This window comes from Aquarana catesbeiana, linkage group LG07 (assembly GCF_042186555.1).
Source record: "Aquarana catesbeiana isolate 2022-GZ linkage group LG07, ASM4218655v1, whole genome shotgun sequence".
NCBI classification, from domain to species: domain Eukaryota; kingdom Metazoa; phylum Chordata; class Amphibia; order Anura; family Ranidae; genus Aquarana; species Aquarana catesbeiana.
Window position 1 is genome coordinate 216,660,381 of NC_133330.1, and position 15,203 is coordinate 216,675,583.

Genomic DNA, 15,203 nt, shown 5'->3' on the forward strand with positions numbered 1-15,203 from the left:
CAACTTCCCCCCTTACATTAGGGTTCCCAGAGTCCCCCTGGCCATGGCTGCACCCTAGGCAGCAGTGCGCCCTAGGCAGCTGCCTAGTTCGCCTAGTGGTAGCAACGGCCCTGTGTGCAGGCTTCACCTGTGTACGAATTGGAGCGCGACCTGGATTGGTTGATGTTTGCCGGGTCGGACTCACTCCGCCAATCCGGATCGCGAATAGCCAAAGGCTGCCAGCAATTGCAGGAGTCCAGGACAAGTGCCTGCCAGGCAGCGCTTTCAGCTAATGAGGAGCTGCGCGTGCCACGCCTTACGTCATTTCCTTCTCCCACCCACACAACAGAGCAGGCCACAGTCAGTCCCTGTCCCTCTGTACACAGAGCTGAGAACAAGGTAAGACTAAGGACGGAAGAAGAGAGAAGAGATGGGGTCGGGGACGCACCAGTGTGATCCCCAATATATCAGCAGCAGACTAGTAATATTATATATATATATATATATATATATATATATATATATATATATATATATACACAAAAGCAGCAGCAGTCTTTTAATACAATATATAAAAGCAGCAGTCTTTTGATTTTTAACCTGATTTGCTCTTGAAAGCAGGCACATCCTTCACATTAAATTTAAAATAAAATATATATGTAAAAATAAATACGTTCACCACAAAAATTATTAAATCTTTTTAGGCGTGCTGTGAAAATTTTTTAATTGTTTTGGTGTACCGCAAGACAAAAAAGTTTCAGAAATATTGGTCTATCACATAAAATCCCAATAAAATACATTTAAAGTGGTTGTTAAGTCACTCTAACCTCTATACACGATCAGCACTGCCTCCTATTGTAGTATCCCCCTCCGTGTGTGTTTTATAAAAACAAATGCTGCGAATACCTAATTTCACTGCCGAGATTGCAATCACATGACTGGCCAGCTTTCTCCTTTCCTTCTCTGAGAGATGTAGCGGGCGGGGCTAAGATTCCTCTGCTGATGTCAGTCTGGAGGGGAGGAGGAGAGGAGGAGAGAACTGGCTGGTCATGTGATCACAATCGCGGCTCTTAAATTGGGTATTTACAGGATTTATATTTATAAATCCTTCACAGAGGGGGACACTGCAATAGGAGGCAGTGCTGATGGTGTATACAGGTAAGTGTTATGAGAGCAGCAGGAAGGGGGAGGGGCGGCTCACACACAAACAGAGCGGGGAGGAGGACACAGGAACAGAGAGGAGAGCAGATAGCAGGCTGCTGATGACAGAGGCAGGTAAACTGACCACAGTGTCTGGTCTCAGCAGCCATGATACACTGTGGTCAGTTTACAGAGGGGTGGGGAGAAACTGGCAGGATCAGCCAGGTTTTTTAGGGGCTAAATGACACAGGACGGGCACTGAGTCATATAACATGCTTTAATTTATTTTTATTTATAAAGGAGCAGGATCCATTTTTTTGGGGAGGGGGGTTAACAAACGCAATGCAAGAAGTCTTAGTGGACGAAACGTTGGGATGTATTGTGCTGGCTCCCTGTTATTACACTTCCTACTATCCTCATTTGTGATCACATATATACAGTGCCTGTATCCATCCAAATTGATGTAAGTGCATTACTTATTCAATAAATTCACTTAGTAAGGATTTTATGCTATGTTGGCGTTTTTCCTTCTCCATTTATATATGCCTGGTTGAGCCTTGGATTATTTTGGACGCTGAGTTGGAGTAATCACATTCCTTCTGAGTTGGTACCGTGTGTGGTGGTTCCGTGTATGCCGGTTCCTGTGGAATCCAATTGGTCCTGGTCTCTCTGCGCATTTGGCTGCTCATTAGTAGCCCATTTGATCTGGTAAGAGTACCTGATTACTGTGTTTGGTGGTGGCTAAACTTCTGATGTTCAATTTCCACTTTCGGTGGTCTTCTTCACAAAAGAACATCTAACTTCTTTCAAGAAGCAGAAGTTTGAATGTACATCGAACTGTCTTTTTTCACTTCAGTCACTCACCTTTTTTCACATGGACATTATGATTTATGAATATGTTGTTATCAGTATCATGTTCGTATGTACACCTTTGATTGATTTTATTCAATTCATTTCACTTTCTTGCATTTTCATTTTTGTTTGCACATCTTAGCAATGCACTTTATATCACACTTACTAATGGAATCAGTTCTATTGCAGTGCCAGCAGCTGTATTTTATTGATATGTTTTGAGTGCTGGCACAGTATTACCTTTTTTGTTATTTACTATTATGTTTTTACAAATGTTTGGCTTTTATAAAGAATGAAGAGTGAAGTGGCATTTTCAATCCATTTAGATGTGTATGCTTTTAAACACTTGCTGAATAGCTTGGTTGTCAGTGGTCACCCAAGAGAAGCTCAGCTAAATTATTTTTAATTACAATTTTTTTTTCTTTATTTCACTTCTGTACGCAAGTTTTCTGACATTGGACTGAAAGTATGTTCTATGAATAAAGCAACATGTATGTATGGCTCCTGCAACCCAATCAATGGGCTAAAAGCAGCAATATTACATTGATATTTATTAAAAAAGGTACACGTATCCATCTGCTCCTTTCCTAGGTTGCGTAGTCAGACGTGCCAGTTAGCTCTTAGCAAGCCATATGCCTTCTTAACAGATGTGTTATTCCCCCTGCTGGTACATCTACTTTTTATGCAAGCAAGAACTACTATAGCATACATATGGTGCCAGGTTTTTTTCTGTCATGGAAAAAACTGTGGAGAAAATGACCAAAATCAATTAATCTCTCACCTCTGTCATACAAATCCTCCAGAGCTTTCCATGTCTCTGCTCGGGCCTCCCGGGCACTCTTACTAAGAAGATTAGCATCAGGCCAGTGCATCAGATACAGGTCTAGAGAGGCAGAAAACATATGGTTACCATTTATTGTAAGTTGTAACCAATTAGCATCCATACAAATTCACATTCATGAAGTCATAAACAATTCACAAGCATAAGAACTAGGTGATGGTCATCCAATATCGCAAACATCAGCAAAATCACACGAAGAATACCTCAGATCTCACTATACAAACTTGGCAGAAAATATTTCAGCTGGGCTCAATTTATTATCCAATAGCTGGTTATACAGTGAGGACGGAAAGTATTCAGACCCCCTTAAATTTTTCACTCTTTGTTATATTGCAGCCATTTGCTAAAATCATTTAAGTTCATTTTTTTCCTCATTAATGTACACACAGCACCCCATATTGACAGAAAAACACAGAATTGTTGACATTTTTTATTAAAAAAGAAAAACTGTAATATCACATGGTCTTAAGTATTCAGACCCTTTGCTCAGTATTTAGTAGAAGCACCCTTTTGATCTAATACAGCCATGAGTCTTTTTGGGAAAGATGCAACAAGTTTTTCACACCTGGAATTGGGGATCCTCTGCCATTCCTCCTTGCAGATCTTCTCCAATTCTGTCAGGTTGGATGGTAAACGTTGGTGGACAGCCATTTTTAGGTCTCTCCAGAGATGCTCAGTTGGGTTTAAGTCAGGGCTCTGGCTGGGCAATTCAAGAACAGTCACGGAGTTGTGAAGCCACTCCTTTGTTAGCTGTGTGCTTAGGGTCATTGTCTTGTTGGAAGGTAAACCTTTGGCCCAGTCTGAGGTCCTGAGCACTTGGCCGAATTTTCGAAATCAATGGTGGCACCATCGGATCACAAAACGCACAAATTTTCTGATTTTCAAAAGAAAATTCTTTTGGAATTCGACCATGTATGGGCAGCCTTAGTTGCTTCACTAGAGGAAAATTAATCAAAGAATGGGATTGACATGATTGATTTTGATATATACTTGGAATAAGGGGATCAACAGGGGGATGAGGAATTCCCCTTGAATAAAATAATTTAAACAAAGATCAAAAAAAGATTTTCACCTTCATACAAGTGAGCAGAGAAACTGCTCATTGAGAGCAAGGATATATATGGTCTTACTAAGAAGCAGTTCCAAGCATTGAACCAGTTAACCACTTCAGCCCCGAAAGAATTTACCCCCATCCTGACCAGAGCATTGGGACCATTGTCATTTATAAAGCGATCAGTGCTATAAAAATGCACTGATTACTTTGTAAATGACACTGGCAGGGAAGGGGTTAAACACTAGGGAGCGATCAAGGGGTTAAGTGTGTCCCAGGGAGGTGTTCTAAATGTGGGGGGATGGGCTACCACTGACATGACAGCGATCACTGCTCCCTGCCATGTCACTAGGCAGAACGGGAAAATGCCTTGTTTACAAAGGCATCTCCCTGTTCTGCCGCCTTGTGACACGATCGCGGGACACCGGCGAACATCGAGTCTGTGGGACCCGCAGGCACGGTCACGGAGTACACAGCGCGCGCCGACAATGCTGCGATTTAAAGGGGATGTACCTGTATGCCCATTTGCCCAGCTGTGCCATTGTGTCGTCGTGCGCTGGTCGGCATGTAGTTAAATACTACCTATGGAATCACAAACTTTTGGAGGTTTAATAATGAGGGAAAATTGTTGTCATGAACAACCGACATATCGACATATATACTATTAATGTTGATGGTAGCGACATATATGCCAGTCTCTTTGATGCAGGATTTAAAAAAAAAAAATAAAAAAAATATTAATAACAATAATAACTATATATCTATATATATCTATATATATCTATATATATAGATATATATAGATATATATAGATATATAGATGTATATATCTATATATATCTATATATATATATATATATATATCTATCTTCACCGTAGTTGGGGAAAGCAGCACCTGGTTCGTAGTCAGTGCAATGCAATCTGGTTCTCCCACTGACCATATATACAAGAAAAATCCAGAGGATTGCTGCACTTAAAATTTTATTGAACCAATCTGTTCAAACAAAATATTACATGCTATAGCATTCGATGATTTCCATTTCGGGCCTACAAGCTTACGCCCCTCATCAGATCAGAACACAGATATCTAATCAAATGCTATAGCATGTAATACTTTGTTTGAACAGATTGGTTCAATAAAATGTTTTGAAAAAAGTGCAAAGTGCAACAATCCTCTGGATTTTTCTATATATATATATATATATATATATATATATATATATATATATATATATATATATATATATATATATATACATATACACACACACATACACACACACACACATATGAATATATACACTTATACACACACTCACCGGTCACTTTATTAGGTACATCCATTCAATTGCTTGGTAACACAAATTGCTAATCAGCCAATCACATGGCAGCAACTCAATGCATTTAGGCATCTAGACGTAGAGAAGACAGCTTGATGAAGTTCAAACCGAGCATCAGAATGGGAAAAAAAGGGTCAACGCTCAAAGTGACTTTGAGCGTGGCATGGTTGTTAGTGCCAAACGGACTGGTCTGAGAACTGCTGATCTACTGGGATTTTAACGCACAACCATCTCTAAGGTTTACAGAGAATGTACGAAAAAGAGAAAATATCCAGTGAGTGGCAGTTGTGCGGACAAAAATGCCTTGTTGATGTCAGAGGAGAATGGAAAGACTGGTCCGAGATGATAGAAAGGCAACAGTAACTCAAATAACCACTCGTTACAACCAAGGTATGCAGAATAACATCTCTCAATGCACAACATATTGAACCTTAAAGCAGATGGGCTAAAGCAGCAGAAGATCATACCGGGTGGCACTCCTGTAAGCTAAGAACAGGAAACTGAGGCTACAATTCACACAGGCTCACCAAAATTGGGAAAACATTGCCTGGTCTGATGAGTTTCAGCTGTGACATTCAGATAATAAGGTCAGAATTTGACCTAAACAACATGAAAGCATGGATCCATCCTGCCGTGTATCAACAGTTCAGGCTGGTGGTGGTGGTGGTGTAATAGTGTGAGGGATATTTTCTTGGCACACTTTGGGCCCCTTACCAATTAAGTATCGTTTGAACGTCACGGCCTATCTGAGCATTATTGCTGACCATGTCCATCCTTTTATGACTACAGAGTACCCATCTTCTGGTGGCTACTTTCAGCAGGATAATGTACCATGTCACAAAGCTCAAATCATCTCAAACTGGTTTCTTGAACATGACAATGAGTTCACTGTACTCCGATGGCCTCCACCTTCACCTCAATCCAATAAAGCACCTTTGGGATGTGGTGGAATGGGAGATTTGCAGTAACTTTGTGATGCTATCATGTCAATAAGGACCAAAATCTCTGAGGAATGTTTCCAACACCTTATGCCTTAATTCAGTTCCGAAGGCAAAAGGGGGTGCAACCCAGTACTAGCAAGGTGTACCTAAAAAAGGGGTGGGTGGGTGTATGTATATAATATATATATATATATATATATATATATATATATATAGATAGATAGATAGATAGATAGATAGATAGATATAGATATAGATAGATATAGATATATATATAAATAAAAGTAAGAGATAGTGGACAGAGAATATAGCCTAAATATAATTTCAAAACAAACAGACATGGAAATTTATTCAGGTGTAGTATCCTAGATCCCTACCTTCTATGTGCTCCCTAAAAGCCATAAAACCTTCAGTGCCAACCAAGTAGGCCTAGTGTCAGTGTAAGGAAAAATTACAGAAAATGTGAGCAGGATGGTCAACATCTTGAGAAAGATGGATTGAGCTTCATCGAAATGTTGACAATAAAAATGCTGCTTTTTGATCTATCTCCTCTGCAAGACTCACGAGTGCCTCTATACTAGATTTGGATTTAAAAAAACAAGTCTTTTATAGGGCCATGTGAAAATCTTGGGAAGCCTTGCAAAAAATATACAGCCAAAGACAATTAAAGTCATCGCACACCTTTCTAGACAACATACAGTGGCTAAATCAGACAGATAATACAAGCTATTGGTATTTGTTGGTGACAGATCTCAAGGTTAGTCCATGTAAAGCTGACTATCCTGCAATTATGTATAGAACGACCCCCTAAGAGTCAAGCTTGTACAAAAGTAATTTAAGAGCAACTGGAGGGGTGACCCATAAGGTGAAGGGAAATAAAAACAGAACTGTGATGAAGAATTTACAACCACTTCTTCCATTAAAAACTGTCAACCTAAGTTTGCCAATAGGACAACACAAGGCCTTATAGCATAGTTATAGTCCTCCGGTATCAAGTTTGTTGCCTTATGCCACGTACACACGATCGGGATTTTGGTCGGAAAAAGGTATGATAGCTTTTCCGACGGGATTCCGCTCAAGCTTTTCTTGCATACACATGGTCACACCAAATTCCGACCGTCAAGAACGCGGTGACGTACAACATGTACGACGGCACTAGAAAAGGGAAATTCAATAGCCAGTGTGCCACCCTTTGGGCTCCTTCTAATCTCGTGTTTATCTCGTGTTAGTAGACGTTTGGTGAGAGACGATTCGCGCCTTTCAGCTTTCATGCTTTTCAGTCTGTTACTGCTCTTCAGTTTGTGCTTGTGGGTTCGTATCTGTTTTTCAGTGCGTGCAGTCAGTTCGTATCTGTTTCTGATTTTCAGCTCGCTCTTCACAGGCCTTGCTGTTCTTCAGTGCATTCTGTTAAATTCGTTCTGACCAGCCGACCGTTTTGAAGCCATGTTGCGGTTACGTACACCTCGTAGAGTTCGTGCTGTGTGGTGGCTTGGTGTTGTGGTTCTTACTTTGACCCAAGCCCAGTCCATGAACAGGGTGGAGAGGAGTTCATGGACCAAGAATTGGTTGCTCCAGCGTGACCAATTCTCTCATATGCCTTTGTTGCGTGAGATCCAGGAGAATAACCCTGATGATTTCAGGAATTATCTCCAGATGACAGACCCCATTTTTCACCGTCTGTTGGCTTTGCTGACCCCTTATATTAGGAAGCAGGACACCTGCATGCTACAAGCCATCACTCCAGAGCAGAGGCTAGTCGCCACCTTGCGGTACTTGGCGACAGGGAGAAGTCTGCAGGACCTCAAGTTCTCGACAGGCATCTCCCCCCCAGGCTCTGGGGATCATTATTCCAGAGACCTGTCCTGCCTTTTCTCCTTTAACATCACATTCTATGTATTTAATGTTTGCTAATGTATTGTATTTATTTCATCATTCCATAATTGCCATGATTGTAATATGCTGTGAATGTCCCCTTTGTCCTCATGCATGCTGGATTTTTTTAATGCTCCTTTTTTGTCCTTCATGCATATTTGTCTTCACTAACCTCCCCAGCATGCTATCCTGGGCCCATATACACCTAGCCTGGTCACTTAACAATGTATTTTGTCAGCTCCATAGCAGTGCTTTACCCTATACACCCCCTAAAATGTGTCAAAATGTTATTGTTGTCCTTAAATTCAGGCAGAGTGCCAGAGGCTTTTTTTCCCAAAATCATTTGTAACCCTCCCTCCCCCCAACCGCTAAGTCAACCGATACCAATCCTCTATCTGCTGACTTTGCCAAACCCATACACACAATACCTACCTCTTTTGTGGTCAGATTTATGGATGGATTCACCAAAGCATGTAGTGAAAGGGCCTGCCTGAATACTTTCAAATGGTACTGTTTAAAGCTTTGTTCTCCTATTATTATCTAGATAGGTAATTGCAGAATGTAAAAATGTGCTTCAATTTGTACAGTGTGTATTTCTATTTTAGTATTATGACACTTCTTACCTGTCCAGTGGGCTTTCAATAGTGTAAGTAAGGAGGGGCTGGCCAAAGTAACACACATTATTTATGCATTCAGCTCTCAATGAAGTAGAGAGGGTTACCTTTCCAAAACATCCCCCCCCCAAAACTTTTACAATGGGCCATCAGAGGGGGGGAGGGGGGCGGACGAATCTGATAAGTGGACCTTATACTTTTGTCTTAAAATACTACTTAAAATAAAAGTTATACTGATTTTGGCCAAGAATGTTTATGTCTAATCTGCTTGCAATGTTATGTGCAAAATTACTAATTTAATTTTTTCTGTTTTGACTCCACAGTTTCCTTCAATGTCACAGGAATGGCAGACTGTGGCATCCCACTTTGTCGACCGTTGGAACTTTGCCAACTGTGGAGGGGCAATTGATGGGAAACACGTCCACATAGTCCCACCACCCCATTTGGGGTCATACTATTTTAACAATAAAGGGTTTCATAGTATCGTGTTGATGGCGGTGGTGTCGGCGACATATGAGTTCCTCTATGTGGATGTGGGGAAGAATGGCTGGATGTCGGATGGTGGAGTCGTTGCCCAGACAGAGTTCTACGGACGTCTCCAGAGTAGTGGCTTGGGATTGCCACCTGCGGAAGAGAACGTTGAAGGACTCCCATTTGTTTTTATTGCTGATGATGCATTTGGTCTGGGCGATCACCTGATGAGGCCATTTCCCCAGAGGACCCTCACCCCGGAGAAGAGGGTTTTCAACTACCGACTGGCCATAGCCTGAAGAGTCGTGGAGAATGCCTTTGGGATAAGGGCCAGCCAGTTCCGCCTATTTCTAATGGCTATAAATATGGCGAAGTACAAACTGAACCACATAGTATTATCCTGCGGCATACTGCACAACCTTTTAAAAAGAAATGCTCCAAATTATGTTGCCTCAGTTGGGCCTGAGGCCGGACTTCAAGAAACAACAACAATGACGGCCCTGGAAGCTGGCCGTCCTGCCTTGCCCCCCCAAAGCGCCCGTGAAGTGCGGGAAAAATATGTTGAATATTTTATGGGGCCATTGCTATGCCAGAAAATTTGTAAATATTTTCTAAATATATTAAAAAAAAAAAGTACAAAGTGGTTTTTACATTATTAACTAACCCCCATTGTCACTGTAAACACCAAGTTAATAAAAAAAGTGGTATTGAGTATTGAAAGAAGAAGCCACACATTGTTGAATATAAAACCTTTTATTCCGTGCACATTCACATGTGTGTTATCAAACATTTTGTGTTAAAAAAAACACATCTTGTTTTTTAAAGTTTTACCTTGAAAATTTTAGAAAAGTACATAAACAGGCATGTTTGCAAACATAACGTACACAACTCTGCAACTTACAAAGTTCAACATTGAAAAACTGAAGGCAATATCAGACATTATAGTGTCAAAAATGTCTTGATCTTGCCTTCATCAGATGGGGTGATGTCACCCCTGTAAAAGCCAAATTTAGAAGATGCACACAATTTGGCATTAAAACTGGGGATTTCCATTCTGATCCCATACCTAATGTCAACATGTGATATCTCCCATCATGGGGGATCAATGGACGTGTTTTGGGGGTGCAACCCCTTCCTCTCACCTACTTGAGTTACGAGGAAGGGGTTGCACCCACAAAACGCGTACATTTATATCCCCTGATGGCAGATAGCACATGTTGACATACTGTGTGCATCTTCCAAATTTCGCTTTTAAAATGCATCAAAAAATTTTAAAACTTGGTCCCCAAAAATATAAACTGGTGTCATTTGGTAGTTCTTTAGATTCTTCCTAGTACATTAATCATGTTCCTCAATTTTTGTTCAACCTTATTTGTCTTTTGCTTGATGATGTCTAAATCCTGACTACAATACATGATGTCCTGGATTAGTTTTTGTGCACTGTCAGTGGTGAAAAGAGTAGATTGTTCTTCCACAACATGCACATCATCTAAAAAATAAAATACACACCATGCATTATAAATATCCAGGCATACATCTATTATCTGAATCTGTGGTGTCAGACACTCACCTGTTGTGGTGATAATTTCCATCACCTCTCCTTCCTCCACATCCTCTGGTTGTGTCCTCTGTTCTCCTTCTTCAGGATATGGGGGGGCTCTCTGTTGTCCTCCGATGTCCGGAGTCTTGTCTCCCCTATGAGAATGAAAAAAAAGGTATACTTAGCACACAGATATCTGTGGCCAGAAATAGGAATGTGAAATATTGCTTGGAAGTGGAGTACAATTGTCTGTTTGGGCAGAGTTCCAAGTTGGAGACATTATTTATTCCCTTAACAAACTGCAATACTTACCTTTTTTGGACAAGTTTCACATATGGAGACATCCCAAGTATCCACTGGAGTACCTGTGTGGGACACCCTAAAAAGTTTGTTCTTGTGTACCACACTAGTGCTCCTGAGTCCAGATGTGTAAACAGCTGCTGAGTATCCTCTCCTTACATTACACTGAATCAAGTTGCAATTCATTCTAGTTACAAACACATCTAGACAACAATGTCCTAAACTTCTTTTAATACAAATTAGCATGACCAAATGTAATTAACTATGTATCTGCCAAAAACAAATCATATTTAGTTGCCTACAACCGATTACTGTGCCCACGAACATGAAAATTGCCATTTAAAACTGTACAACAGTAAAAAAAAGCACATGGCGCAGCATGCAAGTAATAATCATATTAGGAACACACGGCAACTACTTACTTTTTAGAAGCACTTTCTTGATCCTTCTGTACTGATCGTGCTCCCTCAATTTCAGGTCTTACCAGCGTTTCCTCAATTGCTCCTTGGATCGTCGTACCCCAAAATTCCTGTGCAGACACTTCACAACTTTAGATATGATCTTGGCCTTTCTCACATTTGGGTTTAGGTAAGGTCCATACTTCCCGTCATAGTCGTTCCTCTTCAAGATGTCCACCATCTCCACCATCTCTCCAAAGGCCATATTTGAGGCCTTAAATCTTCTCCTCAGGGATCGGGATGTTTCGGGCTCCGGGCTTTCCTCCTCCTTACTGCTATTAAGCACCTGCTGTGTCCCTGCATGTTCATCTCTCACTGTGCCGAAAGAGAAGGGGCGGGGAATATTCTAGAAAGAACGTCAGGGGTGGGCGACGCGGGCGGAGTTTCATGCATGCGCAGTGTATATAAAGTTAACACGCGTGTGTCGTACGTACGTTCTGTGTGTGGAGAAAGGGCCGGAAGCAACAAACATCATAACAAAGGTAACATTTTAACTTGGGACATCAGTGGCCTATACTGATTATAGATTGAGGCCTATATTGGGATAAGATTAGGAGAGTTTAGCCTGATATTTCGTGTTTTTGTCTTGTGTTTGGTCAGCAAAGATGAAACAATTCAAAGACCCGGATTTCATGGGCCAGTTCATTGACAAATACAGGGATATGAGAAATTTGTGGGAGGTTAAAATCCCCTTATATCGCAATAAACCAGCAAGGAAGGCATCGCTGGAGGAACTGCTGCAATTTGTGAAGATGCAGGTCCCCGACGCAGACATCGATTTTGTGGAGAGGAAAATTGGTAGCTTGAGAAGTACATATAGGAAGGAGCTTAAAAAGATCCAGGCTTCCATGAGGTCAGGAGCAGCAGCAAAGGATGTGTATGTACCCAGTCTGTGGTACTACACCAGGACGTGGTTTCTGAAAGACCAGATGGATGTCAGGGAATCACTTTCCACACTTCCATCCACCCTTCCCTCCTTCCTTCCCTCAACCCCAGCTGAGGCTTCCGAGGACCAACCTGGGCCTTCCATCCTGGAAGAAGTGGAGGAGCCCAGCTGGAGCCAAGTATAGTATTTTTTTACTTATTTATTGTCCGAAAATTATTGTTAACTAGATATTATTGATAACAAATTAATGATTGAACAAAAAGTGTTTTACATAAGACAGTTGGAACCAAAAATGATTGTGACAAGAATAAAAAATGCTGGGCTCAGAATGATAGTCTTTTGTATTTATTAACATTCAATTTGCAACAGTCATGAGCTGAAAATTGTGTGTGATTGATGAACTAAAAACTAAAACTTTTTCATACACAGGAAGACCTCAGCCAGGACAAGGCTCTGGAATGTGGCACACAGGAGGAGGCGGGGATAAGTGTCAACCAGGAGGAGGCGGGGGTAAGTGTCAGCCAGGAGGTGGCCGGGCCCAGTAGGAGCCTCACCCAATCCCAGGTGCATCCCCTCTGCCTTCCAACAAAAAGGGCCAAGAAGGGGAGTAACGTGGAGAAGGCAGCACTGGGCCTCATTAAGGAGGCTAATGCAGCCCTGAAAACCCACCCCCGATACTGAAGAGGCCTATGGCTACTATATGGCTTCCAAATTACTGCAAATGGAGGAGGGCCAACGCCACAACTGTAAAAAAATGACCGATGACGTACACTTATGTGCGCTCACCCATCCCCCTCCTCTTGCCACAAGTCCAACTCCAGAGCCACAGCCTCCAAGGAAGGCTGCAGGGAAGCATGGAGGGAAGGCTGCAAGAAAGACAAGAAAGTGATGGCCTGGGTTCAGTCTGGTCTCACAGAAGACGCAGCCTGTTGTAGTACCACAGCCTGGGGACATACATGTCATCTGCTGCTGTTCGTGATCTCTGGGAGTCCTGGACCAGATTGTGCTCCCTTAAATATGGACTTCTCAGGCTACCAATTTTTATTTACAGAGTTGATGTCTGCCCTGGGGGCCAAAGGCTTCACAAATTTCAGCAGTTTCTCCAGCGTTGCCTTCCTCTTTATTTTGTTATTATGAGCCAGAATAAATGGAGATTTTTTTCTGAAAATACTTGCTTATGTGTTTTTATTCAAATAGGACAGTGTGTTTGTGAGTAGGCAGGTACATTTCCAAAATACAATGTCTAACAAGGGGCACCAACACAAACCAACCTCCTTGAGCTTTAAAAATACAAGATAATAATGTTGTTGTGGAAACTTGACACACCAAAAAAAAAAAAAAAAAATTATGGAGATCACTAGAAAATAATTTAAAAATAATCCAAAAAAGGAGTTCTTGATTAAAAAAATAAATAAAAAAAAGAGGACCATAAAAAATAATTCTAAACATTATTATGGAGAGCTGGCTTCAAAAACAAAAAATATTATTCAGGAGATCAAGAGAAATAATAAAGAAATAAGTTTGTGAGAACTCTGTGTGAATATCAGCAGCAAAACAACTTATTTCTTCTAGCATTATAAAGAACAAAAGAATGTGCTGCATTAAAAGATCCAAAAATTTACAGTGTGACGAATGTGCTAGCTCGAACGCTATTACGAACGCTATTTTTACCAGACCGATCGCTCCCGTCTCGTACTTGATTCTAAGCATGCGTGATTTTTGGCGCGACGGAATTGCATACAGGTGATCGCATTTTCGGCTAGGAACTTTTTCTGACCGAAAAATTGAGAACCTGCTCTCAATCTTTTGCTGGCTGGAATTCCGCCAGCAAAAGACCGAGCATACACACGGTCGCATTTTCCGACCAAAAGCTCTCATCGGAGTTTTGCTGGCAGCATTTCCGATCGTGCGTACGCGGCATTAGAGTACATCCAAACCCCCATGGAGGGAACTAGGCTAAAAAGTTGTTACAATTTGAAAAACAATCGATCCATTTTTTGAGAGCTACTGATCTTCCCAGAAATAATGAATCCACTAGTTTTAAACCATTTCTGTAATGTGACACTTATTCAGGATGATGCACAAATCTTTTGTGCAATGTATGATATGTTTATTTATGAGAAGACTAATTGACCCTGGCATACTAAGATAGATGATTATGGCTGACAATTTGAATATATACTTTATTGTTTATATATGTGACTGATCTGCTTGTGTGGCTGATTGTCCACTAAGTGGTGCTATAGTAGTCTCTGGACCTGCCAGTAATCTCTCTTGGATATTAATTTATGGAGGAGGAAGAGGCTTGGCTAACATGCTGATAGGGTGGCTTGAGGGGCGGTCCTCTCTTGGTCAAAACAGAGGAGTTGGGTGCTGGGCCCACCCCCAGGATGAAGGGAACAACTGATCTTGTTGTTTTCACCCCTTGAGGTTACCACGGTGACACCATGGGCATGCTCACGTAATGTACATGCCGTTACAGCAGTAGGTGGGGCCTGGTGATGCGGTTGTTCTCTACCCCCTGCCCTGGTGCCTACCTGTAGACCTTTACCTTGTACCTGTGTGTAGGGGTGGTGAACCCCAAGCCAAATGTGGAGATCTAGCTGATACAACCCCCCCATGTGACAGGAGACAATATGTTGCTCACAAAATGGGGTTTGTACTATCCTTGCTTGATTCCTGTACATAATTGGTAATGCTTATATTTAATATTATTGATTTATAGGGCAGCCCTGATTTAAAATATCTAATCCATCAAGCTAATGTCCAATGAGTGGAAATATGGATATATGACTCATATTGGAAAAGCTCATTGCCTACTATTTTTAAGGTATGGGATTATATAGGAAATTGGACTTGCTGGTTAATAGATTTGTCAATAGATATTTGTGATTGGTCATTAATTCTAGTTAATAAG

At 41.2% G+C, this 15,203-nt stretch overlaps 1 protein-coding gene across 5 annotated transcripts in view; it reads right to left on the reverse strand.

Moving 5' to 3' along the window:
- The window catches only part of LOC141103434 (uncharacterized oxidoreductase ZK1290.5-like), a 254,666-nt gene that overhangs the window by 151,241 nt on the left and 88,222 nt on the right, over positions 1–15,203 (reverse strand). For all 5 annotated transcript variants that reach the window (XM_073593022.1, XM_073593024.1, XM_073593027.1 and 2 more), the window contains exon 4: positions 2,753–2,854. In XM_073593022.1, the coding sequence (XP_073449123.1) occupies positions 2,753–2,854 (102 nt within the window). The remainder of the gene's footprint in view (positions 1–2,752; positions 2,855–15,203) is intronic.